This window comes from Beta vulgaris, chromosome 4 (genome assembly GCF_026745355.1).
Source record: "Beta vulgaris subsp. vulgaris cultivar EL10 chromosome 4, EL10.2, whole genome shotgun sequence".
Lineage (NCBI taxonomy): Eukaryota > Viridiplantae > Streptophyta > Magnoliopsida > Caryophyllales > Amaranthaceae > Beta > Beta vulgaris.
Window position 1 is genome coordinate 44,759,591 of NC_079205.1, and position 26,237 is coordinate 44,785,827.

General features: G+C 34.3%; 1 protein-coding gene and 2 long non-coding RNA genes across 3 annotated transcripts; 1 reads left to right on the forward strand and 2 right to left on the reverse strand.

The window, feature by feature from the left end:
* Positions 1-10,077: 10,077 nt before the first annotated feature.
* LOC125496407 (uncharacterized) lies at positions 10,078-10,999 on the reverse strand. The gene is made up of 2 exons (XR_007273066.2): positions 10,559-10,999; positions 10,078-10,325 (listed from the first exon to the last, which is right to left on the reverse strand). It is a non-coding gene; the product is annotated as an uncharacterized LOC125496407 (long non-coding RNA).
* A 2,392-nt stretch (positions 11,000-13,391) lies between these two features.
* On the forward strand, positions 13,392-14,027 carry LOC125496705 (uncharacterized). The gene has a single exon (XM_048642236.1). The coding sequence runs from the start codon at positions 13,392-13,394 to the stop codon at positions 14,025-14,027; it is 636 nt and encodes a 211-aa protein (XP_048498193.1).
* An 11,016-nt stretch (positions 14,028-25,043) lies between these two features.
* On the reverse strand, positions 25,044-25,954 carry LOC130590990 (uncharacterized). The gene is made up of 2 exons (XR_008968872.1): positions 25,870-25,954; positions 25,044-25,187 (listed from the first exon to the last, which is right to left on the reverse strand). It is a non-coding gene; the product is annotated as an uncharacterized LOC130590990 (long non-coding RNA).
* Between the last annotated feature and the right edge of the window lie 283 nt (positions 25,955-26,237).

The window sequence follows — 26,237 nt, forward strand, 5'->3', positions numbered from 1 at the left end:
TTATTAACAATTCTAGCACACAGACTTAATAAAATCTCTTTTGCTACTTTAAATGTCCCTTTTAATATTTCTTCATTTTTCCTTCTTGATTTTACATTTTGATCAAAATGTTCTAAAAACATGAAAGGCAAGAAAATATTTCTTAAAGTTGTATAATCTAAATGTGTTCAACTTATCAAACAAAATGCACTCAACTTACCTTGAGAAGTTGAGATTGCCCAGACGCATTCCTTGCTTAATGCTTGGAGGAACTTTCGCAATTGGACCTCCCTTAAAAACCTCATGTTTTCAATCACCCTTCAAAGCACCACCAAGTACAACCATCGGCAAAGATTTTTTTTCCCCAATACGATTGTGTTTGAACAGTTGATTGAAATCAATGATAGAAGGAAGAGGGCTCAAAGATCTCATAGAATGAAAGAGAGAAATGGGATGATTAATCCTGTGAAACCTTTACTTACATTCTTGTCTCACATATTGTAGAAATAATAGACGGTCATCAACATCATGATTTGTAGCAGAATTTGTATAATTTCGACAAGAAAATAAAGATTGAAAATGGAAAATGGAAGGAGAAAAAGGAAGAAGAATACCAGAAGAATGAACAAGTCGAATCGTAGAAGAAGAAAGGAGAGAATCTCCGATTGCAACACTTTTGCTCCTCAACAACACGATTTTTCCTCCAAATTCTAGGGTTTTGAATGATAATTTTTTGTCTCTAAAAAAAGTAAAATGGGTATTAATCGGTAGACCAAGATGAGATGATCATTTTAGTTGAAGATTTAAAAGGAAAATGAGGTTCATGTAAAAGAATTCAAGAATTTTAGTTGATGAGGACCTTGAGGTTAGAGGAGAGAGGGAGAGACGTGAGACAGAGGAACAAACAACAAGGTTTCTTCTGTTAGTGGAGGAGAGAGAAAGTTTTGAATTTTTTTTCTCAAACTAATAATTGGTCACGTGACCAACTGTGATCCTGAATAGATCCGCTACTGTCTACATCGCACCCTTCCTTAACCTTCAATCCTCCACGACACTAATTTTACCCTACGCCACACTAATTATATCATACACCACCCCAAATCAGCCATCCTCTTACATAGCCCAATGGCAGAGGCACACGTGGTCCGACAACTAATTTTTCTGGAACAAAATTCAAAACAAATGCTCATTTTCTCTTTCACGTTGAGCTAAAACCCTAACCCTTTCTCCTTCCTCGAATCCCACGACCCACCACGCGTCCACGTCGTCACGGGTTCCTTTGTCGTTGTCGGTTGACGGTCGGCCGGTTGCTTGTCATTCCTTCGTTTAGCCACTCATGAGTCGTGACTCGTCACAAAGCTCCTTCTTCGTCAGCACTCGGTAGGCGACAACGGCACAACGCGCGCGACGCATTTACTTACTCCGTGCGGGCCTTCGGTAACTTTTCTCGTCACTCGTCAGTTCTGCAGACTTCAAGTGTTCTTCTTCACTTCTTTAGTTCTTCATTGTCGTTGAAATTTGAATTTCTTCATTTGTGGCTGAAAACTAGTTATTTAGGTTCATAAAGATTGTGTATTTATGTATTTTTGTCATTTCGATTTCATTTGTTGCTCAAAATTTGTTATTTGTAATGTATTTATTGATTAAAATATCACTACTTCAATTTATGTAAGTTTAATGATTGCATAAAAATAATGATCACCTTAAGAGGTGAGAACACATTTATATACTCATTTTTATGTGATATATTATGATTGCGGATGTCGAATATAAGAGGTGAATATTACTACCTTAATTAAGCTTGTTTGAAACTTTGTCTTTTTTATAAGCTTGGTTGGTACTAATTTTTGTTGTTGTGAGTCATAAATATTATGTCTAACTAGTTTTTTTTTTGGGAGAATAACACCCTTGTTGATAAGTTGAGGTAGCATCACGAATTATGAACATCTTGAAGACTCAAGAGGTAGTTGAGGCGTTGAAGTTTTACCTTTTGATCTTTGCTTCATTAATTGGTATATGTTAGCCTCAAGTTTAGGTGTTGAGCTTGTGTATTTCTAAAGTTTGTGATTGAGATTGAAGTATTGGATTCTTTTGGTGTTCATTTTGACTTTGCTAGCGAATGAGGTGTTAATTGGGGAATAAAAATTGAGGAAACTTGGGTTTAGAGAACATGGTATTTGATAAGAAAATTAATTGAATGATTGATAGTTATTATTTATCAAAATATGATAACTAGCCGAGAACCATTGTAATAGTTCTAATTACTATTGGCAAATGAACCGATTGTTGGTTGTATTGTCGTTGGTCAATGGTAGTGTGACCAACCATTCCCAAATTTTTGGATCCATCACTGCCTAGCCCACAACACCAAATCAGCCACCTTCACCTTGCTAAACACCACGACCTCCACTCTATCACCTTCGCCTCCACCTTTACTCGATGCGAATCTATCCTAAAATCAGTAGGAACGGATGATTCTCTGTAGAACGAAGTGGGCGCTCTGTTCGAACTCACCAAAAACAAAGAAGTTATAGAATGTTTTGAGTGGGTCATGAGCGACCTCGGAGCGGGAGCTGAATACAAAACGCGTTCAATACTCATTAAATGAATCGGCGGCTGTGATTCATTGAAGGAAATCCTCTATTATTTACTGAATGAATTTAGCAGAAAAATCGAATTAAAATAAGAAAATCAGATGGACGCGATTCGAGCTTGATTAATGATGTTGACACAGCGACGATGATGATGCGTGCTTTCAATTAGATTAATGCTAGGCAGTAGCCGTAGGAGGAAACATCCTCTATTAGACCGAAAAATGGTAGCAATCAAGAACAAAAGTAGGGAAGGAGTTTTGGGCATTTTGGGTTTGTTCTGTTTTGCATTTTTAATAATTTGTTTTTCCTTTTTTCTTCCTTTTTCTTTTCACCTTTTTGGTTGCTGACTTAGGCTATGTTTGGGAACATAAGTGGAAATAGAAATGAAACTGATGAGGTAGATGAAAGGAGCTGAACGTATAAGGTAACTGAAAATTTGAGCACATTAAATTAAGATGCTATATTTGATACCAACTCAATTTTGGTCAATTTTTTAGCTTAAAGTATAATTTAAGCTTGTAACCCAAACACGACTACCTGTTTTAAGTGACTTAAACTTTTCGCACCTACTCTTTTAAGGTGACTTAAATGTGTTGGCAAATAGAGCCTTACTTTACTTTTCTTCTTTTCATATTTTTTATTTTGTTTCCTCCTATTTCTCATTCCTCCTCTTTTTACATCTTCATCTCTTTATTCCTTTTTCTATTACCTTTTTTTTACCTCTTTCTATTTTATGTTCTTTTCATTAGAAGGAGTAGGTCATCTTTTCCAAGGAGGAAGTTTTAGAGTTATGCTTCTATTATTCGCATCTCTTAGTTTTTAGCGTATTATGGAGGATTAACTTCTATTGTTTAAGTTAGAGAGAAAAAGTTAAAAAAGTCAAAGTAAGATTGGAGATTTTAGAATCCAATGAGTGACAACTTGTATTCAAGTTTTACAACCACTCAAGGAGCATTTCTTACTCTATCTCCTTTTTTATTGTTTTATTTTAATTATTTTCTTTAGATTAGTTGTTAACGGCTAAGTTTAATTATTGTGGTTTATTTTAATGTTAGATTAAGGTTTGGCATCATGTTATTAGTTGGTACTTTCTCTAAAGTCCCTATTTTTGCATTTATGGAGTATTTTGTTGGTTAGGATTTGGGTGAAAACCCAAAAGTCATTGATTTGGGTGTTTGAATATGAAATTAGGGGTTTTATTGGGCTTTTTAATTGATTAATAGCATGATTACTATTTGCTTGCATTCTAGTTAGCCGCTTGAATGTTTGTTTTATTGATGCCTTAATAAAATTAAGAGATGAGATTAAGGTTGACATTTATGCTATTATTTTGCTTAATAATTCATGAGAATGAGATTTGAGTGAGGGTTTTGTGGATTGACATTATGCTTATTCATTGGTTGCGTGTTTGAGGCCATGAGAGTGGCTTAATTACGTGACTTAGGTAGTTTTATGCACCCTTGAGAGATGACTTACATCTAGTTAAGAGTTAATAACCTCAATTAGTTGTTTGACTTTCTTTCCTCCATGTTTCACCTTTCTAATTGTCTAAATCATGAATAAATTGGTGTTGGATCCCTTTCCCTAATCCTTTTTGATCTTTGGTAGTTACTTTAGTTTAATAGACTTTATTGGTAGTCGACACCTTCCGAATCTTTTTCGGCCTAACTTATAGTTTTATTAACATGTTTCAGTGTTCCTTAGTCCTTCTGGAAGAATGATCCTTGCTTGCCACTTTACGTAGTTTAGTGCTCTAGTTAGGTTTTGTTTGACTTTAGGAAACTAGTAACGATCTAGTTTTTCCTATGTCAGAATAATAAACCATATTGCTTGACCTTTGTAAATACGAAATATTATGTTGTTATGATATATCGCTAACTTTTTTTTATTGAAGATTCTAATTAATTTTGTGAATTAATTTTGTCAATCTATTTTGTCAAATTATTGTTGGTGATTGCAAATTCCAATTATGTTTTACTCCATATGGCTAGTTGCATTGATTTTCATTTTTTTTTTATAAAAAGAAAACGTTTTTTAAATTATTAAAGGGGATTATAATCGTTTCAAAAAGGACACCACACCTCCTCCCCTGACTTATATAATAGAGATATGATATATAAGTTTTGTTGTTTTGTGTTTTTGGCCCTATTTTTGGCCTTTTCCATCTAGCCTATTTAGAAGATGTTGGAGTACAAGGTGACACTCAAGAAGGGGGGGGGGTGAATTGAGTGACTAAATCTAATCACTTTTCGCAAAAACTCTGTTATAACACGGTGCCTAACACAGTGTTATTTGCTCGTACTTCTCTGATTTGTATTTTTGCGAAAACTAAATTATAACCCAACATGAAAATAATAAATTCGAATATCAAACACCAGAAATAACGTGGTTCAATCTCACCTCTAAGATCTACATCCACACAAAACAAACTCTTTTATTATTTGAATCCTAAAATATCAATGTGTTGATACAATAACATTCCCCCACTACTAACTCTAGTAGTGCTGCCTAACACTTAACTCTAAGTGTTGCACTCTCTATAATAATGAAATTAAAAAAAAATATCCTCAAAAGTGTGCTTCTTATTCAAGCAAATTAGAGGATCATTACAATCGTTATTTAGAAACCTAAACTGACTGGAACTCTGTGGCACACTCTATGCCTTTGGAAACAGTTTTCATCTCTCGAAATCTCCGATGTTTTTCTCTGAAAATGTGAGTTATGAAATTGAGTTTCTATCCCTTATATAGTTTATTTTCTGAACGAAAATCCTTCTCTAAGTGATAATTATCTTTCACTCCTAAGATTAAGGGATAAAACTTTTTCTTTAAAGAAAAACAATCTTTATCTTCTTATAACTTTATCTTGATCTTTAATCCTGATAAGATAAGTTTTCTCAATACAATTATCTAAAACTTTGATGACAAAATTAGTTTTTCTTTTTGTCTTTTTCTTTATTAAAAATCCTTTTGTTTTTTGAAATTCTTTTATAAACTATGTTTCGTTAAATCGGTTTTTACGAAATCCTTTTTTAAATCGCTTTTTACAAATCCTTTTTAAATCAGTTTTTACAAAATCCTTTTTTTAAACTGGTTTTTATAAAATCTTTTTTAAATAACGTTTTTTTTAATAAACTCAATTTTAAAACTAAAATTCCCTTTTTATATCGATACATGAAATTAATATACTTACATATTTTCTTAACTCTAAGAAAATAGGTAACCGTACACGTTCGAATTTCACATTTCTAATTTAGCACAAGGTCTAGCACAAGGTTCCAATAAGTTAATTACATTGCATAAACATGAGTAAGAATATAACTAGACCTAAGCTTCCATATCTTCAAGTTCTTTAATCTTTCACGAACGTCCAATCTTAATGGCTTTCTTAGATCACTGTTACACACATACATGTTATAGAACAAAGTGGTTATCATCATCAAAATAACATTGACTTGGAGTCGCAAGAAATTCCCTCTTTTTTATGATGACGAACCAATAATACTTCCCCCTCAAAATATGCACCATTAATCACATTATGTAAAGTAAGGTAACATCATTCACATATATTCACAAGTAACATGGTAACCGAGATCATTTTATTCAATAGTCTAAGTATTATACCACTTTCTCCTTTTGACATTATCAAAAAGGAGAGCATGAATATATTTTAGCGAGTCAAAGTGAGATAAGGTCAGCAAAATAATGCAAGTAGCTCAAGCAATAAATACTATGGATGCTGGTGCTATGTGATAATCGAACTCATAATCCGAAGTCGTTAAGCAAAAAAATAATCCAACTCACAATTCGAATTTATGTAGCAAGAAATAATCATGAAAGATCATGGTTGATAGCTAAGAATGTAAGATAAAGATAGGTAATGCAAGCTTGAAGATTTGAAATGGAAATTATGGCTCAACAAGTGCTTAAGCCCTTTTTTTTTTCCAGATTTTCAACTTTCGCAAATAAACATCATAAGACTTTTCTTCACTGTGGCACTGTATGTTACTGTGCCACTAAACAATCTATTCTCTTTCAAATATAACTAATCTTCGGATACACTGGAATCCGAAATGATGATCTTCAAAACTTTGACAGTGTTTTTTCCATCTGGGAATTGAACTCTAAGATTTACCTAACACAAGTGTCTTACTCTTCTTTTCTTCTTCTTTTCTTGTCCTTTTCTTTTCTTTCTTTATTTCTCCTTTTTTTTATTTTTAGAAAAGAGAGACAGACCATGCAATATTACTAGAGTCAATCAATAAGAGATCAAAGGCGAAATAAGTTAATTCGAACCTCATTTTCTTTTAGATACATCTCTTGAAATTGTGCCTTATATAGTGTGAAGCAGTGCTTTCATTCTTTCAGGCATTAGTGTGTCTTCCAACCTTTTCATGTTCCCCCTTAACTGACTTGTTGAAACTTTGGATCAACGTGTGAAGAAAAGAATGATAATAATAGGGAAATGAAGATAAGGTGGGACATATGAAAGAAAGAAATAATGAGGCACAAATGTCAAACTCATAAATAGAAAATCAGAATATTGGGCTAAAGGTCAAGCTTGCTATAGGAGAAAGAATTTGCATTTCATAGCTCAAAAATTTGGCAACTTAGGATCATATAGCTCATTAGTTCGGCAACTTAGGATCATGACATTAGGACAACTTCATTAGACCATTACGAGTCTTTATTTATATCAAGTAGACCTTTACTCACAAAGCTTCATAAAGACACCTATCAACACTCTAATTAACATATTTAAAGGAAGACAACATGCATAGTACTCAACTAATTTACAGAAATTAATCCCAAACCCACGAATTATCTTGTAAAACATTCATGCATGAAATTCAACATAATTACCTTCATCACACAATTGAGATACGCTTGAAAAATTATTTTTCAAAACACATACCAGCATCACATTCTCTATGGAATGTGTTAGGGATTTGCCGACGTTTCAAATACATCCAGTTATTTATGCCTTTTTGTTATCGTCTAATGTAAGACACCTTCCATGGTAGGCTACTAGTGAGAGGAATTGAGATTTATCACTAGTCATATGTCTTGAGCAGTCGTTGTCCAAATACCATAGGCCGCGTCCTCTCACGTTTGCCTGCAAAAAGATCACTTGTTAACCCAGATCTACTTGGGTCCCTTTGTCTTTCGTTGAGCTTCTAACAGGTCATTTCTAACCCATATTTGATTTATGTTCTTTACATTCTTCGCAACACGCCTTTTCTTGATATTACAGTTATCCATGAGGTGCCCATTTTTTCCAAAAAAGTTGCAAATCAAGTATTCAGGTAGATCAACATATTTTCTTTTACGAAAGTCTCCTTCGAAATTTTTGGCACTATGTCGTACACTGTGTTATTGACCTGTATATATGTTAAACCGGTTTTGTTTCGATTGTTGGTTGTACTAGACAAACAATGGAGAACTTTTAGACCATATGACCACTTTTCATACATTTTTCTAGCAATAGTCAATTGCGATTCCAAGAATTCTACAAAAGTATTTAGATCACTTCTTTTTCTCGAAATTTCTAATTCTCTTTTCACTTTATCAAGTTCGTCAATTAACTTAGCATCATGAGGTAGCATGAGTGGAACAATTCTGGAACTTTGTCTTGATTCTTTAAACTCGATTTATTCATGATTTAGCGATTCAATTTGTTTTACAAGACTCGGATTTTCAGCTTCTAGTATAGTGTATGGCACTATGTTAACATTTTATTTAGCAAAAGACTTTTCATATCTTAGTGCGTTTAACTCAGCATCTTTCTCTTTAACAGTTTTTTCAAGTTCATCATTCTTTTTCATCACTATTTTATGGTCCTTTAACAAATCTTTATATTCAAGTTCGAACCCAATTTTTTGCTTAGTTAAATACTTCACTTCTTTTTTCATGATTAAAAAATCATCATTCATTTCTTGACAATCACCAATGACATTTTCAAGCAAAGTAACAAGTTCATTTTTTGATAGAAGATGTATTGAAGGTTTTAGAGAAAGAAGACTTACCTCACTGTCATCAGTTTCATCTTAGGAGTTCGAACTTTTCGCTATTAGACACAATCGAGAGTCATCCTGGCATTGTGCCCTTCTTTGTGGTGTCTGTATAGCATTCAGACATAATTTTGCTTCCTACCAATGTCCCTCTGACTGTTCTTCTTCAGAATCCGAATCTCTCCAAACGGCAGCAATCATTGCCTTTTTGAACTCCTTCTTTGTATGCTCCCTTTTTTCTTTAGGCTTCTCATCATCCCATAAAGGGAATTCCTTTATCATGTGATTGTACTCAACACACTTGAAATAACCAAAATTAATAGCACTTTTCTCAAAGTTAAAGGTAGTGCTCTTACCTTTGAAATTTTCATCTTTTCTAGGATTGTTGTTTTTGTTCTTTTTGAGAAATTTTTTTAAATCTCCTTGTAAGAAAATCAATATCATCACCACTATCACTATTTATTTTCAATTTACAATTCATTTCTCAAGGCTAGACCTTTATTTTTTGGTTCATTAGTTTTAGAATCTAAAACAAGTTCATGAGTTATTAATGATCCAATAAGTTGTTCTAGTGAAAGTTTAGTCAAATCTTTAGCTTCTTGAATAGCGGTTATTTTTGGGAGCCTTCGATTTGTTAAACTTCTTAACACCTTTCTCATTAAATCTTCAAAAGTATATGTTTTGCGTAGAGAACGTAATTCATTAGTGACTAATGTAAATCGGGTGAACATCTCTTTAATAGATTCTTCCTTATTCATAGTAAACAATTCATATTGTTGCACAAGTAAATCTATTCGAGATTGTTTTACCTCATTCGTACCTTCGTGGGCAATATTTCTTTTGTTGTAGTACAAGCCGAGATCATTGAGTATTCATCATGTCCAATTTCATATTGGAGAATACTCATAGATTTGAAGTTTTTTTCGGCTTTTGCATAGTCAATTGAATTTTAGCCGTCTTCATCCTTGTCAACCATATTTCCTTCAGCATTTTTGGCTTGGATAAGGATTGGTCCTTTTCTTATGATTTCCAGCATTCATAGTTCGATCCTTGGATAAATATCCTCATCCTAGCCTTCCACCATCCCTAATCTTTTCGGTAAAACACTAGTACAGAAAAGGCAATTTGCGTCGGATGTGAGGCGCCTATTTGCGTCGGACTTTGGTGCGACGCCAAAGCCCTCGACGCAAATGACTCATAAATGATCTGCGTCGTATGCGAAAACGACGCAGATGGTAGAGCTATTTGCGTCGCACTCGTATACGGTGCGACGTAAATTCCTATTTTAATATTAAAAAAAAATTTACTGTGCGTCGCACCAACACAATGTGCGACGCACATTCCTATACTTGTTAAAGTTGCTTTACTAAATGTAGCTATATACCATCGCAATTCATTTTCATGACTGGAAACAGTCCTATGTATTATTACCTTCATAATTGATGATGATAGCATATTGGAATTTCAACTCAAACAAATTAACCAGTAGTTTAAAAAAAAAGTAGAAGTAGTGTTTAACTGAGGTAGAAGGGGCGTTTTTCACAAACACTAATTACAAAAAAAAATACATAAATTACAGAAACTAAAAAGAGAAAATTACATAAAATTAAAATGAGAAAATTACATAAAAATCATAAAAGAGAAAATTACAGAATTAAAAATACTACTCAGATCTTGAAATGAGGGATTCCGTCGACGTTTCATGGCTTCACCGGAAAATTTGCGCTTCGAAAATCCTAGATCTGAGAATGACAAAAATAAAGAAAAAAAAATCAGATCTAAAAAATGAAAACAAAAAAACCGAACATTCAATATTAAACCTCCATAACTCGTAATTCTAAAATCATAAAAGAGAAAATTACAGAATTAAAATCCTAGATCTGAAAATTCAAAATGCTTCCAAAAATCAAAAGTCAAGCGAAAAAATTAAGAAAAAAATCAATAGAAACAAGAAGAAATTGAGAAAAAAAGTTACCAGTGACTAGATTTGCAAAAATCAAAAATTTCGATGTTCATAGTCCAATCAGGAGCAACATCTTCGTCGTTCGTCAACTGAAGATGAAGAAGACGATCAAGATGACTAAGGCAACATCTTCTTCGTTCGTTAGCTTCGTTCGTTCGAATTTTTGAGAAATGAAAACTTGTTTTGTAGGGTGGAGGAGAGAGAAAGAAGATGAGGCTTTTGAGGAAGGAAGAAGAGCGGCGGTTTTATTTTGAGAATGGGGGAATTTTAGGTTAAGAGGGTGAACTGGTGGGATATTAGACGCGTTCTATAAATGAGTTGGTGGGCTGATGTGCGTCGGATGGGCCAATGGGTCCGACGCACATTAGCCTTTTGCAACGCATTTTTATATTATGCGACGCACATTGGGAATCAATCTCTCCAACTCGTGCAAGGAATATGCGTCGCACAGACACGGAAACGACGCACATTGTTAATTTGCATCGCATGTGAGGATGGTGCGACGCATATTCTTTATGATTTGCGTCGCACAGCTCCCTACATGCGACGCAAATCCTAACTGTGCGTCGTTTTCGTGTCTGTGCGACGCAAATCAAGGGACGCAAATCGTCCTTTTTCTACTAGTGAAAATTCGGACAATTTGTGTGTCTATCTCGAGAGTCATCTTGCATGTTCATGTCTTCTATTCTCTATGGATGAGGCTTTTGGAGAATAGCCTACTCTGATACCACTTGTTGGAGTACAAGGGGACACTCAGGAAGGGGGGAGGGGAGATTGAATTGAGTGACTAAATCTAATCGCTTTTCGCAAAAACTCTATTATAGCACTGTGCCTAACATAGTCTTATTTGCTCGTAATTCTTCAATTTGTGTTTTTGCGAAAACTAAATCATAACCTAATATGAAAACAATAAATTAAAATATCAAACACTAGAAATAAGGTGGTTCAATCTCACCTCTGAGATCTACGTCCATACAAAACAAACTCTTTTATTATTTGAATCCTAAAATATCAAACTCTTGATACAATAAGATTCCCCCACTACTAACCCTAGTAGTACTCCCCAACACTTAACTCTAAGTGTTGCCACTCTCTATAATAATGAAAATACAGAAAGAACAAATCCTCAAAAGCGTGCTTCTTGTTCATGCAAATTAGAGGATCGTTACAATCGTTGTTTAGAAACCTAAACTGACTTGAACTCTGTGGCACACTCTATGCCTTAGGTAACAGTTTGCATCTCTCGAAATCTCCGATATTTTTCTCTGAAAATGTGAGTTATGAAACTGAGTTTCTATCCCTTATATAGTCTATTTTCTGAACGAAAACCCTTCTCTAAGTGATAATTATCTTTCACTCCTAAGATTAAGGGATAAAACTTTTCCTTTAAAGAAAAACAAGCTTTAAAATAGAAGAGGCTTTTGTTGGTTACTACAAGGTTTTGTTAGGCACTGAAGAAGGGAGGAAAAAAGGAGTGAGTAGAACAATTGTAAATGAAGGGCCCTTGCTCACTCATGAACAGAAGAGTAGTTTGTGCATGCCTTTTTCAGGAGAGGATGTGAAGAAAGCTTTGTTTGATATTGAGGATAACAAAGCAGCTGGCCCTGATGGATTCTCAAGTGGTTTTTTTAAGAAGACATGGGAGATCACTGGTCCAGACATCATTAAGGCAGTTTTGGACTTCTTCTCCACAGGAAAACTCCTCAAACAGGTGAATGCTACAAATTTATGCCTCATCCCTAAGTGTGAACAAGCTGATGATGTCACTAAGTATAGACCAATTGCTTGCTGCAATGTGCTCTACAAAATTATTTCTAAAATGCTGTGTCAGAGATTGAAAGTAGTTCTCCCACACATCATAAATCCTGTGCAAAATGCTTTTGTGGAAAGTCGAGTTATAATGCATAACATATTCCTATGTCAAGACTTGATGAAACAGTATAAGAGGAAGAATGGTCCAGCAAGATGTACCATTAAGGTTGATCTTAGGAAAGCTTATGACTCACTGAATTGGGATTTTATAAAAGATCTATTGGTGGCTTTGAAATTCCCAGAACAATTTGTTCATTGGGTGATGGTGTGCATTACATCTCCCTGCTTTTCATTGAGTTTCAATGGGGTAATGTGTGGTTTTTTTAAAGGAAAGAAGGGTTTACGTCAAGGAGATCCAATATCCCCATTACTATTTGTAATAGCAATGGAATACTTGTCCAGATTATTGAAAAGGATGAGTAGGAAGGATGGTTTTGACTATCATAATAGATGTAGCCCCCTCCAACTCACTCACTTAGTTTTTGCTGACGATTTGATGATGTTCTGTAAAGGCCAAGTCAGCTCTGTAATGTTATTGTCTAGGGCTATGAAAGCCTTTCAAGATGCTTCTAGCTTGACTGCAAGTAAAGAAAAAACTGCAGTTTATTTTGGAAATGTGACTGATGAGGTGCAGGAAAGAATTGTACAAGTAACTGGATTTCAGAAGGGATCCTTCCCTTTTAGATATCTAGGAATTCCCATGACTTCTAAAAGAATCATAAAGGCTGATTGTGATCTACTGACAGACAGAATGCTGAAAAGAATTTTATGCTGGAGCTCGAGGAACTTGTCCTATGCTGCAAGGGTTGTCTTAGTGAATTATGTACTGCTGAGTTTACACATATATTGGGCTCAAATCTTCTTGATCCCTAAAGGTGTTATGATGAGAATTATTAAGATATGCAGAGCATTCTTGTGGGAGGGGAAGGAAGTACTTCATAAAAATCCTCCTGTTGCTTGGGTAGATTTATGTAAATCCAAGAAAAGTGGAGGTTTGGGTATAAGAGATTGCATATAGTGGAATTTAGCAGCCATGGGGAAATATGTGTGGCAAGTTTCTCAGAAGGAAGATCTCTTGTGGATAAAATGGATTCACAGTGTGTACATTAAGCAAGAAGATTGGTGGGAGTATTCTGCTCCTGCAACAGCTAGCTGGGGGTGGAAAGTCATCTGTAAGGCAAAGGAGAAGTTTAAGCTAGCTTATAACAACAACAAGTGGCTGGATGGATTTGGGGAGTATACCATTAAAGATGGTTACAAGTGGTTAATGGGTGATATTCCTAGAGTAAGATGGCACTATTGGGTCTGGAACTCATACAACATTCCCAAACATTCATTTATAGGGTGGCTTGCTGCCCTAGGTAAACTGAAGACTAAAGATAAATTATTTCAAGCTGGAGTGTGCAGTGATCAGGATTGCTTACTGTGTATTCATGGTCAGGACTCATGCTCTCATCTCTTTTTTTACTGTCAGTACAGTAATAAAGTTTGCACTCAAGTCTTGGATTGGTTAGGGTTGGCTTCTCATCAGCAGGAGAACTTGTATGTGAGTTGGAAAAAGTGGGGAAGGAAGTATAATAACACAGTTAAGAAGAAGTTTTGTTATGCTACTTTAGCTGCAACTGTGTATTATATATGGTATGCTAGAAACACTGCGCATTGGAAGTAGATGGTTATACATCCTGATCAGATTGTTAGAATTGTGAAGAAGGAAGTTTCTAGCAGAGTCGCTCTACTGCAAAAGATAATGGGAAGAATGCAGATAAAGATTGGGTTGCTGCTAGGAGAAACTTAGTGTAATGCAGATGTAATGTAGCTTCATGTGCTGGTTTTGTAATTTGATGTTTCTGTGCTGTGTTGTGCTGATGATGCATTGATTGTAGTTTGGTGATGCTGTAATGCTTTTTTGGTAATAAAATCTCTTACCTTTTACCAAAAAAAAAAAAAAAAACAAGCTTTATCTTCTTATAACTTTATCTTTATCGTTAGTCCTTATAAGATAAGTTTTCTCAAATAAATGTTTATCTAAAACTTTGATGACCAAATTATTTTTTCTTTTTATCTCTTTAATTATTAAAAATCCTTTTGTTTTTGAATTCTTTTATAAACTATGTTTCTTTAAATCGGTTTTTACGAAATCCTTTTTGAAACCGGTTTTTACAAAATGTTTTTTTAATCGGTTTTTACAAAATCCTTTTTTTAAATCGGTTTTTACAAACTCTTTTTTAAAAAACGTTTTCTTTAATAAACTCAATTTTGAAACAAAAATTTCCTTTTTATATCGATACATGAAATTAATATACTTACCTATATTCTTAACTCTAAGAAAATAGATCACCATCCTAATTTATTAACATTTCTAATTAATTACAAGGTTCCAATAAGTTAATTACATTGCATAAATATGACTAAGAATATAACTATACCTAAGCTTCCATATCTTCAAGTTCTTTAATCTTTCACGAATGTCCAAGCTTGATGGCTTTCCTAGATCACTGTTACACACATACATGTTATAGCACAAAGTGTGTATCATCATCAAAATTACATTGACTTAAGTCACAATAGAAGAGTACTAAAAATCTTCTAATTATGCCTCAATATTCTATGTTTAGTATTCTCTCCTTAAAGATAAAAACCAGTTTCTTCGTTACCTGTTAATATATTTAATTACATAATATTAGTGAACTACGTAAACATGTGTGTTGATGATTCTTGTTTTTCTTTATGTGTCAGCTGATTCTGACATAACAAAACATACTAAAACTAATCCAACTATCTGGCAATGCTGGGTTACTTTCAAATCTTTTTTTAAAAAAGTTAGTCATTATTGTTAGCCTATTGTATACTAGTTTTTTATGCACGCTATACGTGCGGCGATATTTTGGGAATTACTATTTCTCAATAGTAAAACGAACCAGAAAATGAAAGTGCACCTCCACTTTGTGAATCAGAATATATAATTGAAATACTTATAATAGTATTTAAAAAGACATTAATAATTAAGTATAAGCAAAGAAATTGTATCTCTAACTAATATTTTTTGTCAAAGTTTTAAACAACTCCATGAATCATGACAAAAAGAGACAGGAATAATGCAATCTTTTTTCTCTCTCTTCAATTCTTATTTACTCCCCCAATTCCCGATTCCCAAACTCATCTCTCTCAATTTCAAGCAATTCTTTTTCCCTCTCTATTTAACTGAAACAATGCAATCCTTACCTTTTCTCTCCGTTTCTTCATTTTCTTCAATTTTTTCCAAATTAAATCATACACTCGACATCTCTGCATTCTTAGCTAAACCTCTCAATCTCAATCTCCGCTTTTGTGGACTTCGAAGAGAGCATTGAGTTTCGCAGAAAGTTCTCGTCGAGTTTGAAGTATTTTTTTCTCAATTTTTTTTAAATATCTGGGCACAAAAACAATTTGTGTTGAAGTATTTTGTCTCAATTTTTTTAATAAATGGGCACAAATTTGAAGTTATTTTTTGACGAAATTTGTTATTTTCCCCCGACCATTTCTGATGTAATTTCAAATTGAATTTCAACTATATTTGAATGAAAGTTTAAATAAACTACAATTTGAGTTTTTTTTTCAAAAAAAGTTCTAATACAACACATATTTGTAAGATTTCTTGTAATAATTGATTTTAAATTTACTCAAACATAGTACATATTCTTAAGATTTGCTGAACACAGAACATTACACATACTTTTATATCCAATAACTAGTTGTGTACCCGTCGTATTTGAAAATGTCGTGAAGCTCCAATATATCAAGAAAGTTGAATTTTTTTTAATTTGATTTTTTTTGTTTGTAATTGAGTTTGTGTTATGGAAAAATTTATTTCAGTTGTCTTTGTAATGAAAATGTCGTGTTTGTTTTTTTGTTATTGTATGTGTGGTAAGTTCTTGATTATAAATCTTTTATATTGATTGAATTTTTTTTATTGGCAAGTTTGTGTGATTGAACATTATATAAGTTGATTGAGTTTAATAGAGATTTGATTTATTTTTTTTGGCAAGTTTATGCATGGAATTAGTTTTGATTAATTACTAGAGGCATTTTTGAAAATTCGGAATGTAATATTTTATGTTAGTGGCACGTATGGGGACACTATTGCTCCTCCCTTGACTTATATAATAGAGATTATATGAAGATTGTGATTTCTTATTAATCTTCTTGTATCGTTAATTTAGTTGCTTGTCCTTTGTTATCGACTCATCTTTTATCTATATCGTATTTTTCTTGTATATCTTTTAGATAATATGCTTACATCGTCAATGGTATTAGGAGCCTTATGATCTTATGATTATGGTCTCCCATCACTATTTTCTTCATCTCCACTAATGGAGTATAAATTCTTTCTCTCATCTCTATCAGTAGCGTATATGGATACCCCACCAATATACATAATGTTTCTCAAAATTGTGTCCAACTGTTGCTGGACTGAATCACCCAGATTAAGTCCCTCCTACTTGTCAGCACATCAGCTCAGCTTGATTGTTAGCAACTAGTTAATCTGTTATAACTACTTTGCCACATCAGCAAGATTTCTGTTATTTCATTAGTTATATTTTTTGCTAAAGTGAGTAGAAATTATAAAACCAACATCAAGTAACATACAACCTAAAGCTCAATCTAGTGAGGGCAAACCAACTAGGTTGGACTCCCCTCATAAGAAAAGGCTCACAGGTCTTAGATACAAACATCAAGAGTGAGTTCTCTTAACCACTCTCTATCTCTTCTGCTCACATACTTAGGTAAAACACCATAGCATCTATCAATAATACACCTCTTGATTCTGTTAAGCAATTGCTGACAAACAGTTACTTTTTGATTCCACAAAGAATCATTCCTAGCCCACCATATGTGAAAGACCATAACTGCAATACTCACAGCATAAACCTGTTTTGTAAACTTTAAGCTTCTGCATCTGGCCAAATTCTGAATCATACCCTGAACTGTCCTTCTAGTGATGTTCCATCCAAGCCAAATCCCAATTTTCTGCACAACTTCAGCACTGTAACAGCAGCTAAAAAACAAATGATCCTGAGTTTCATCCCTTGCATCACATATCAAACAACTTGTGCTTAGACTTACACCCATTTTCTGGAGTCTGTCCCCAGTTTGTAGTCTGTTCTGCATAACTAACCAAAGAATGAACCTGTGTTTGGGGATCACCAGTCTACACCAAACAAACTTGTCCCAGTAAACCTTCTCATACTCACCAACCAACCTATTATATATTCTTTTGACAGAGAATTGGTTCAGATTCTTTCATTAGTTATAGTTTAGTTGTATATATATTGATATACTCACACAATACAACTGATCATTTTTCGTCTCTCTAACATTGACATAATTCTTCTCTCATGTTCGTATTCTGTATTGTTAACCAAGGATGTCTTGACCTAGTGGTTAAGATTGAGGTGCCGTGAATGATAGGTCACAGGTTCGAATCTCCCTCCCATTCTTTGTATTGTACTGCCTTTGTGGCTCATATGGATCAAAAAATATATTGTATATTGTTGCACATCTGAATAAAATGATCTAAAAATGATGATTTCATCATGGTATCGTAGCTTTTTTTTTTAACATCCAATCAGCGTACAAAGCAAACTAAACTGAACTAAATCTATTCCTTCGTCAGCTCAGTGTTATGGTATCATAGCTTACCTAAAAGATCTTAGTCGATTGCAGCGGAAAATCTAATAAATAAAACCGAGATTTGAAATTCTTTGTTTAAAGTCTGAAATCTGAAGTTTGTTCTTCGTAATTTCTGCAATTTTGTTGCTGATTGAGTTTATATTGTCAACAATTTGCTGAAAGTGTTGATCTGATCTTGAAACTTCTTGATTGTTTGATTTTGAATTCTATCTGAAAATTCATCCTGATTTCCTTCTTATTCTAAATCGTCTTTTGCAATTTACAATTTGTCAATTTTATCATATGAATCAGTATTGTAATAAGAACTCCATTAGAGTTATGGAAGATAGCTTACAGAAGAAGCTATATTGTATCTATTTTATTACATCACATTTCTAGAGAGAGAATCAACTCTTATTATTACATTATCAAATGAATGTTTTGCTATTTATACAATGTTATGCTTGTATCTGATTGGTCTAAGCCAAACTGCCCGGATTGCTGACATGGCATCGCCATAACAGAAATAACAGAAAAGGGCAGTATCTTAGAATAGTAGGGCAGTACAATATTCTAGAAGTTCAGTTAGGAAGCTGTAGGATATAATGTGGGGAGCTGCATTATTGTAATCCTCATTGTAGGATTCAGAATTGTACAGAGAAGAGCAGCAAGCAGAACCAATCTCAGGACCAAGCTTAACATCCCCCCTCAACTAGGAATGATGATGTGAAGGCAAAATCTTTGTGAACACATCAGCCAATTGAGACTTAGTAGGGAGATAGGTGAGCTGAAGCAAGCCTTCCATAACTTTGTGACGTGTGAAGTGGAGATCCACTTCAATGTGCTTTGTGCGCTCGTGGAAAACAGGATTCCTTCCAATGTAGATGGCGCTTTGATTATCACAATGGAGCTTAACAGGCTTTAATTTATCAATTGAAGTTCTTCTAAGAGTCTGACGAGTCAAGTGACTTCACTAGCAGCAGAACTGATGGCCCTATATTCAGCCTCAGTAGAAGACTTAGAAACAGTAGCTTGTTTCTTAGATTTCCAGCTAATTGGAGAAGCACCTAACATCATGACATACCCAGTAATAGACCTTCTGGTGTTGATACATGAACCCCAATCTGAGTCTGAGTAAGCTTGCAAGACCAATTGGGAGGAGCCATTAAGAAGTATGCCTTGACCAATAGTGTGTTTAAGGTAACAAAGAGTGTGATAAAGAGCATGGATATGAGGTAACCTGGGTTTTTGCATAAATTGGCTTAAATGCTGAACTGTGTATGCAAGATCAGGCCTTGTATTAGTTAGGAAATTAAGCTTCCCAACAATACTTCTATAATATTCAGGATCTGGGTATAATTCTCCATCTTCAGCTGCAAGTTTCATATTCATAGGTAAAGGAGTGACAACACTTTTAAAGTGAGTCAATTGAGAGGCTTTAAGTAACTCTTTGGTAAATTTTGTTTGACTTAAACAAATACCATTCTGTAGATACCCAACTTCTATTCCAAGGAAGTAGTTCATCTTCCCTAAATGTTTAATACCAAATAAGGGATTCAAATGTTCCTTGAGATGAACAATGGAAGGAAAATCATTACTAGTGACTATAATGTCATCAACATAGACAACTGCTACTGTAAAGCTTGTGTGATGCCTTTTGATGAAAATGCTGTAGTCATTTCTTGATTGCACAAAACCTTGATGCAGAAGCTCTTGATGAAGTTAGGCAAACCACTGTCTGATGGCTTGTTTGAGTCCATACAAGGACTTAGTTAGTAGACACACCTTGTTGTTAGGATTAGCAATGCCTTCAGGTACTTTCATAAACACTTCTTCCTTCAAGTCTCCATGAAGGAATGCATTGTTAACATCTAACTGATAAATGTCCCACCCTTTAGCTGCTGCAATGGCAAGAATAGCTCTGACAGTGGACATCTTCACTACAGTAGAGAAGGTTTCATCAAAATCTATGCCATGTTTTTGATTAAAACCTTTGGCAACCAATCTGGCTTTGAACCTCTCAATTGAACCATCTGCTTTGAGTTTAATCTTATAAACCCATTTACATCCTATTGCTTTCTTGCCCTTAGGTAAAGTAACCAATTCCCAGGTCTTGTTTTCATCAAGAGATTTAATCTCTTTGTTCATAGCCTCAACCCATTCAGCATACTGAGAAGCTTCTGTGAATGTTGTAGGTTCTCTTCTGTCACATACAGTGGTAATGAAAGATTTATGGTCTTGAGGATAATCAATGTAGGAGACCAAAGCACATCAAGGATCCGTAGAACTAGAACTCATAGCTGTATGGTGTGCATAATTACAAGCATAGTCTTTAGTCCACTTTGGTGGAATAGAAACTCTGGTAGAACGTCTGAGAGGAGGAGGAAGAACCACCTCTAAATGACTGGAAATGTCTTCTAGTGACTGGGATGACTCAATGACATCACCTAAATGTTGTGAAATGTCCATAACAGAAGTAGAAGGAGATGGACTTTGATTCTGTAATGAGGAAGAGATAGAATGTGAAGAAGTAGAAGGTGATGAAATAGAAGTGGAGTTGTCAAATGATTGTGAAGGAGCTGAATTGGGGCTAGATATATATTGTGGTGATAAGGGAAAGTCATCTAGAAAAGCAGAAGTACTTGTGGAAGTTGGAAGAAAAATTTTGAAAGAAGATGTATCAGGTTGTGATGATTGGTAGTGAAATGGAAAATGTTTTTCATGAAAATGTACATTCCTGCTTACAAAAATTTTGTTAGTAACAAGACTCATCAATGTATAACCCTTCTGGCTATTAGAATATCCTATGAAAATGCAAGGTTCTGCTCTTGGGGTAAATTTGGTCCTATGAACCTTAACTGTTGTAGCAAAGCATAGACAACCATAAACTCTAAGGTAGTCTAAATTTGGTTTGTGTTTGAAAAGAAGCTCAAAAGGACTCAGGTAATTATTAGTTTATAAAGGCATTCTGTTAATTACATGAACTGCAGTTTTAACAAATTCTCCCCAAAGTTTTAAGGGTACTTTGGACTGAAAATATAAAGCTCTTGCTGTCTCTAAGATGTGTCTATGTTTGCGCTTTACAATGCCATTTTGTTGTGGGGTGTAAGCACAAGAACTTTGATGTGAAATGCCTTTTTCTTTATAAAACCTCTTCATCTTGCCCTCACACAATTCTAATGCATTATCAGTCCTAACACTTTTAACTCCAATGTGAAATTGATTAAGGACATAGGCAAGAAAATCAACAAAGACTTCATACACATCACTTTTATTTTTCAAGAAAAACACCCAACACATTCTGCTGTAATCATCCACTATTGTGAGAAACATATTACATCCTTCATAAGTGGAAGCGCTGTAAGGTCCCCAGAGATCAAGATGTAATAATTGGAAAATATCAAGACTTCTAGAATGACTTATAGGAAAAGGGAGAGTGGCTTGTTTGGCCATAGGACAAATTTGACAAAAACAGTCATTCATACAAGCTTTTACATCCAAATTGGGTACTACTTTGTGTAAATTGTGAAATGACATGTGACCAAGCCTTAGGTGCCAAAGTTTGACATCCTCTAGTTTCTTATTTGGGCTATTTATAGAAGGACTAATAGTGTTTTCAGTACTTCCAGGCTCTGCAACACAGCATGTTTGCAACCCATTCTTCTCAAGATTAGTCAAATCCAAGTAGAATAAACCTCTTCTCAGACTACCAAGCTTCAAAGGCTTTGTCTGTGAAAGGCCCTGAATAAAACAAGCTTGATCAGTGAATGAAACAGTTCCTTTCATATCTTTACACAACTTATTCACTGATATCAGATTAAACTGAAAATCAGGTACATGAAAGACATCATGTAACACAATATCACCATTCAATCTTACAGTCCCTTTGTGCTTAACAAGAACCTTAGTGCCATCAGGAATTGTTATGTAGTTGTTTAAATGCTCTACATGCACATAATTGTCAAGGTTATTTAGTTCATGTGTCATGTGATTGGTAGCACCACTATCAATTATCCAAGAATCATGATCAAATGATAGTAAACAGTGCATACCTGCTACAAAGGCAGTGTTCTCATGATTGTCTTGAGTTCCTGCTTTGTTCTGCTCTAGAAGGTTCATCAATTGAGTGTACTGCTCTGCTGTAATTTGAGGAGTTGATTGACTAGCTCCATTAGAAGTATCAGGTTGATTATCATCACCTTGAACCATGGCAGCTACTCTTTTGTTCTTCCATTTCTCCTTGATTTCTGGTGGATAACCATGTAGCTTCCAGCAATTTTCTATTGTATGACCTTTGATCTTGCAGTGATCACAAAATAGGTTTGATCTTCTCATGTAATTGCCTTGTGATCCTCCTGATCTGATGATCTGATTATTACCAGAACTGAACCTGTTATGATTCCATCAATTGTTGTTCCCAGTATTACCAGAATATTCCAGAATTCTTCTCTTGTTAGCCATAAATGCTGATGCATCTTCATTCACATGATTTGCTTGATAAACTTCCTTATGCCTCTCTTCTTGCATTAACAGTCTATAAGCCATAGAAAGAGGTGGAAGCGAAGCTTGCAAAAGAATGTTACCTCTAACATTGTTGAATTCTGGATTTAATTTCATTAGAAATTGTATCAAACGATTCTCTTCTTGCATTTTGTGAGTGCGCCTGAATACCTGACATGTGCACTTGTCACAACTGCAGATAGGAAGTGGATTGGCTGCATCCAATTCATCCCATAGCATTTTGATTTTTGTGTAGAATAGAGAAATAGATTATGTTCCTTGTTGAATATCAGCAAGTTGCTGCTGCAGAGAAAAGATTTGTGCTCCTGTTGTTTGTCCAAACCTCTCTTGAAGATTATTCTAGATCTCTTGTGCTGAATCAAAGTACAGAACACTTCTGGCAATATGAGTGTCAAGAGCTTGAATGAACCATGAAATTATGGTACTGTTTACTCTAGACCAACACTTTAAAAGTTTAGTGTTAGTTTCAGGTTTAGAAATGCTTCCATCTATAAATCCAAGTTTATTCTTGGATGATAAGCTGATTATAACAACTCGTTTCCAGTCATTGAAACCAGAACCATTGAATTTTTCATTAGCAATTCGAAATTGTGAATCACTTGGATGAACATAATATGCAGTTGAAGGATCAGAAGAAGGATCAATTTGTGTATTCTGAGGATTTTCAGTTGATTCTATCGCCATTACTGAAAATTTTGATGAGAAATGGAAGAAAAAAAGAAATTCGGATAATGTTTGAGCGATTTATAGCTCTGATACCATGTCAATTTTATCATATGAATCAGTTTTGTAATAAGAACTCTATTAGAGTTATGGAAGAAAGCTTACAGAAGAAGCTATATTGTATCTATTTTATTACATCACATTTCTAGAGAGAGAATCAACTCTTATTATTACATCATCAAATGAATGTTCTGCTATTTATACAATGTTATGCTTGTATCTGATTGGTCTAAGCCAAACTGCCCGGATTGCTGACATGGCATTGCCATAACAGAAATAACAGAAAAGGGCAGTATCTTAGAATAGTAGGGCAGTACAATATTCTAGAAGTTCAATTAAGAAGCTGTAGGATATAATGTGGGGAGCTGCATTATTGTAATCCTCATTGTAGGATTCAGAATTGTACAGAGAATAGCAGCAAGCAGAACCAATCTCAGGACCAAGCTTAACACAATTTGATTAATTGCTTAGCTAAATTTTTTTCACTCAAGTTTAATTCTTATTCAGAAATATGAAATATGTTCAATTATGTAAATTAAAACCTCTCAAACCTGAATTTCTAAACCAAAAACCTCACCTGCAATCTCTCAAACTTGCAAACTTAGATCTCATTTAAAAATGGTGGATTCAAATGATGTTACATCCGAAAACAACAATATTAGACAAAATTTTGAAACCAAACTTTTACCTAATTCAGATCCTACAAGTCCTTTTAATCTACATCCTTCTGATAATTCTGCTTCACAACTTGTTTCACTCAAGTTCAATGTTGAAGGTTTTGGTGATTGGAAAAGGAGTATGATGATTTCCTTGTCATCTAACAGCAATTTAGGCTTTGTTGATGGTTCTATTGAAGATCCTACATCAACTTCTCATCTTTACACAAGTTGGATTAGGTCCAATGATTTCATCATGTCTATGTTACTTTTCAATCTTGATACTATAATTGCTTGAAGCGTTTTATATTTTAAAACTGTAAGAGAAATTTGGATTGATGTGAAGGAAGGATATGTATATGTATCTGGTCTACAAGTATTCTATCTGAAACAATAGATTGCTACTCATACTCAGGGTCCTCAATCTAACTTAGAGCTTCTCACAAAATTCAAAGCTCTTTAGGATAAACTTAGCATGCTAACCCATTGCTGAATTGCACCTGTTATAATTGTACTTGTAATCTTATTCAGAAGATTTATACAATGCAACAAGATCATAGATTAATGTAGTTTCTCATGAAGCTTGGAGATTAATTTACTACCGCTAGAGGAAATATTTTAATGCTGAATCCTCTTCCTACACTCTCTCATGCCTACAGATTACTTGTACAAGAAGAGAGACACAAAGAACACAGTGATCTTTCACATTCCACTAATGATGTTATTGCTTTAGTAGCTGATAGAGAGAGAATTCAGGATCAGAATCAGTCTTACAAGTCTTTCTCTCACAATCATTTATACAATGGTGGTCAAAATAGAATGACAAGTGCTAAAAGAGCTTCCATGTATTTTTGTGATCATTGCAAGATATCTGGTCACATCAAAGAACATTGCTTCAAAATTCATGGCTATCCTCCTGGCTAGAATGGTTTTAAAGTGTAACGCCCCGACTACTAATTCACTATTTAAGATAATCTAATTAGCAGCGGAATACCTATTTAGTCGAGGCATTACTGCCGCGCCTTCGGTTAGGAAGGTGCAAGGCCACAATCATATAACATATTTAAACATTATGAGATAATAGTGATAACTTAAACATGTTATGATATAATAAAGTAAACAACGTTAACGTTGCATGACATGACAATGATAATTTATATTAAAGTATATGGTCTTACATTCTAGTTAAGTTAACCTTACAAGTTAGTAGCACTATTACTAGATGATTTAATAAGGTGGTAATCCTTGCCACTACGCAGTACCATCGTCCCCAGCAGTACCTAAAACATAAATACAAAACGTTATGAGCCGAGGCCAGTAACAAGCTACTCCAGCAACGTAAATTCATTTCAACTCATTTTATTTGCAAACAGGGGGAAAGAATAACTCAAACATTTGTCGAAATACCATTCATTCAGCTTTATCTTTATAAGCCATTAATCCTTTTATCCATTTTTCTTACACTGGTTGCTGCAAAATCAGTAAGCTCTGGGACGTCTCCCAGCCATGTGTATGCACCACTGTGCAAGGACCTGTGTCCCGGGCATTACCCTACACCAGTAACGGGCCAGTGCCCTAATAATCAGTAACGGGCCAGTGCCCCAGTAAACAGCTCGGTACGTATACGACCGCCAATCAGCTCAGCAAACCAGTTCTTTCACTTTACGTTATCATGTTTCGTTACTTTTAATATTCATAGGTGATAAACATCAGTCATTTATCTCAGCTCTACCTCAATATTAAGGTAGCAAAATCATTTCATCTCATATTAACTTTTCATAAATCATAGGCCATGATAATCCATCCAGTTCATAAAACTCATAGAATGTACTTACAAATAAATCATATTTATCATCCCGCAACTCAAGAATAAACATTTTGAGAAACTTTCACTAAATCACATTGTTCTCATGTTCATAAAAACATTTAAAGGGAATTGCGGGTACTAGCAGTAGATGTTACCTTGATTGCAGAATAATAATAATCCTCTTCTTATGTCCTTGATATCGTCCTTACTGAGCTCCGAGGAACGAGTTCTTTTAAGTTTCAAAACAGTATTTTATAAGTTAGAAATTAATGGAAAATATTAACATAAGTGCTCCTTAAGTATGATTCTTAGTTTATAATATGGTTTATATTAGTTATAAAGTCTAGCTTATTTAGTGATTACGTAATAAACTGAATTATAATAGTTTATCCAAACCTTTATACTTATTTCTATAGATATTACTTAAAAATCGAATAAAAGTATTATCCTTCAATTAGTCATATTATTATGTTATAAGTTTTATAACTTAATAGGGCACTCATATAAGTTAGTTACTTATTAA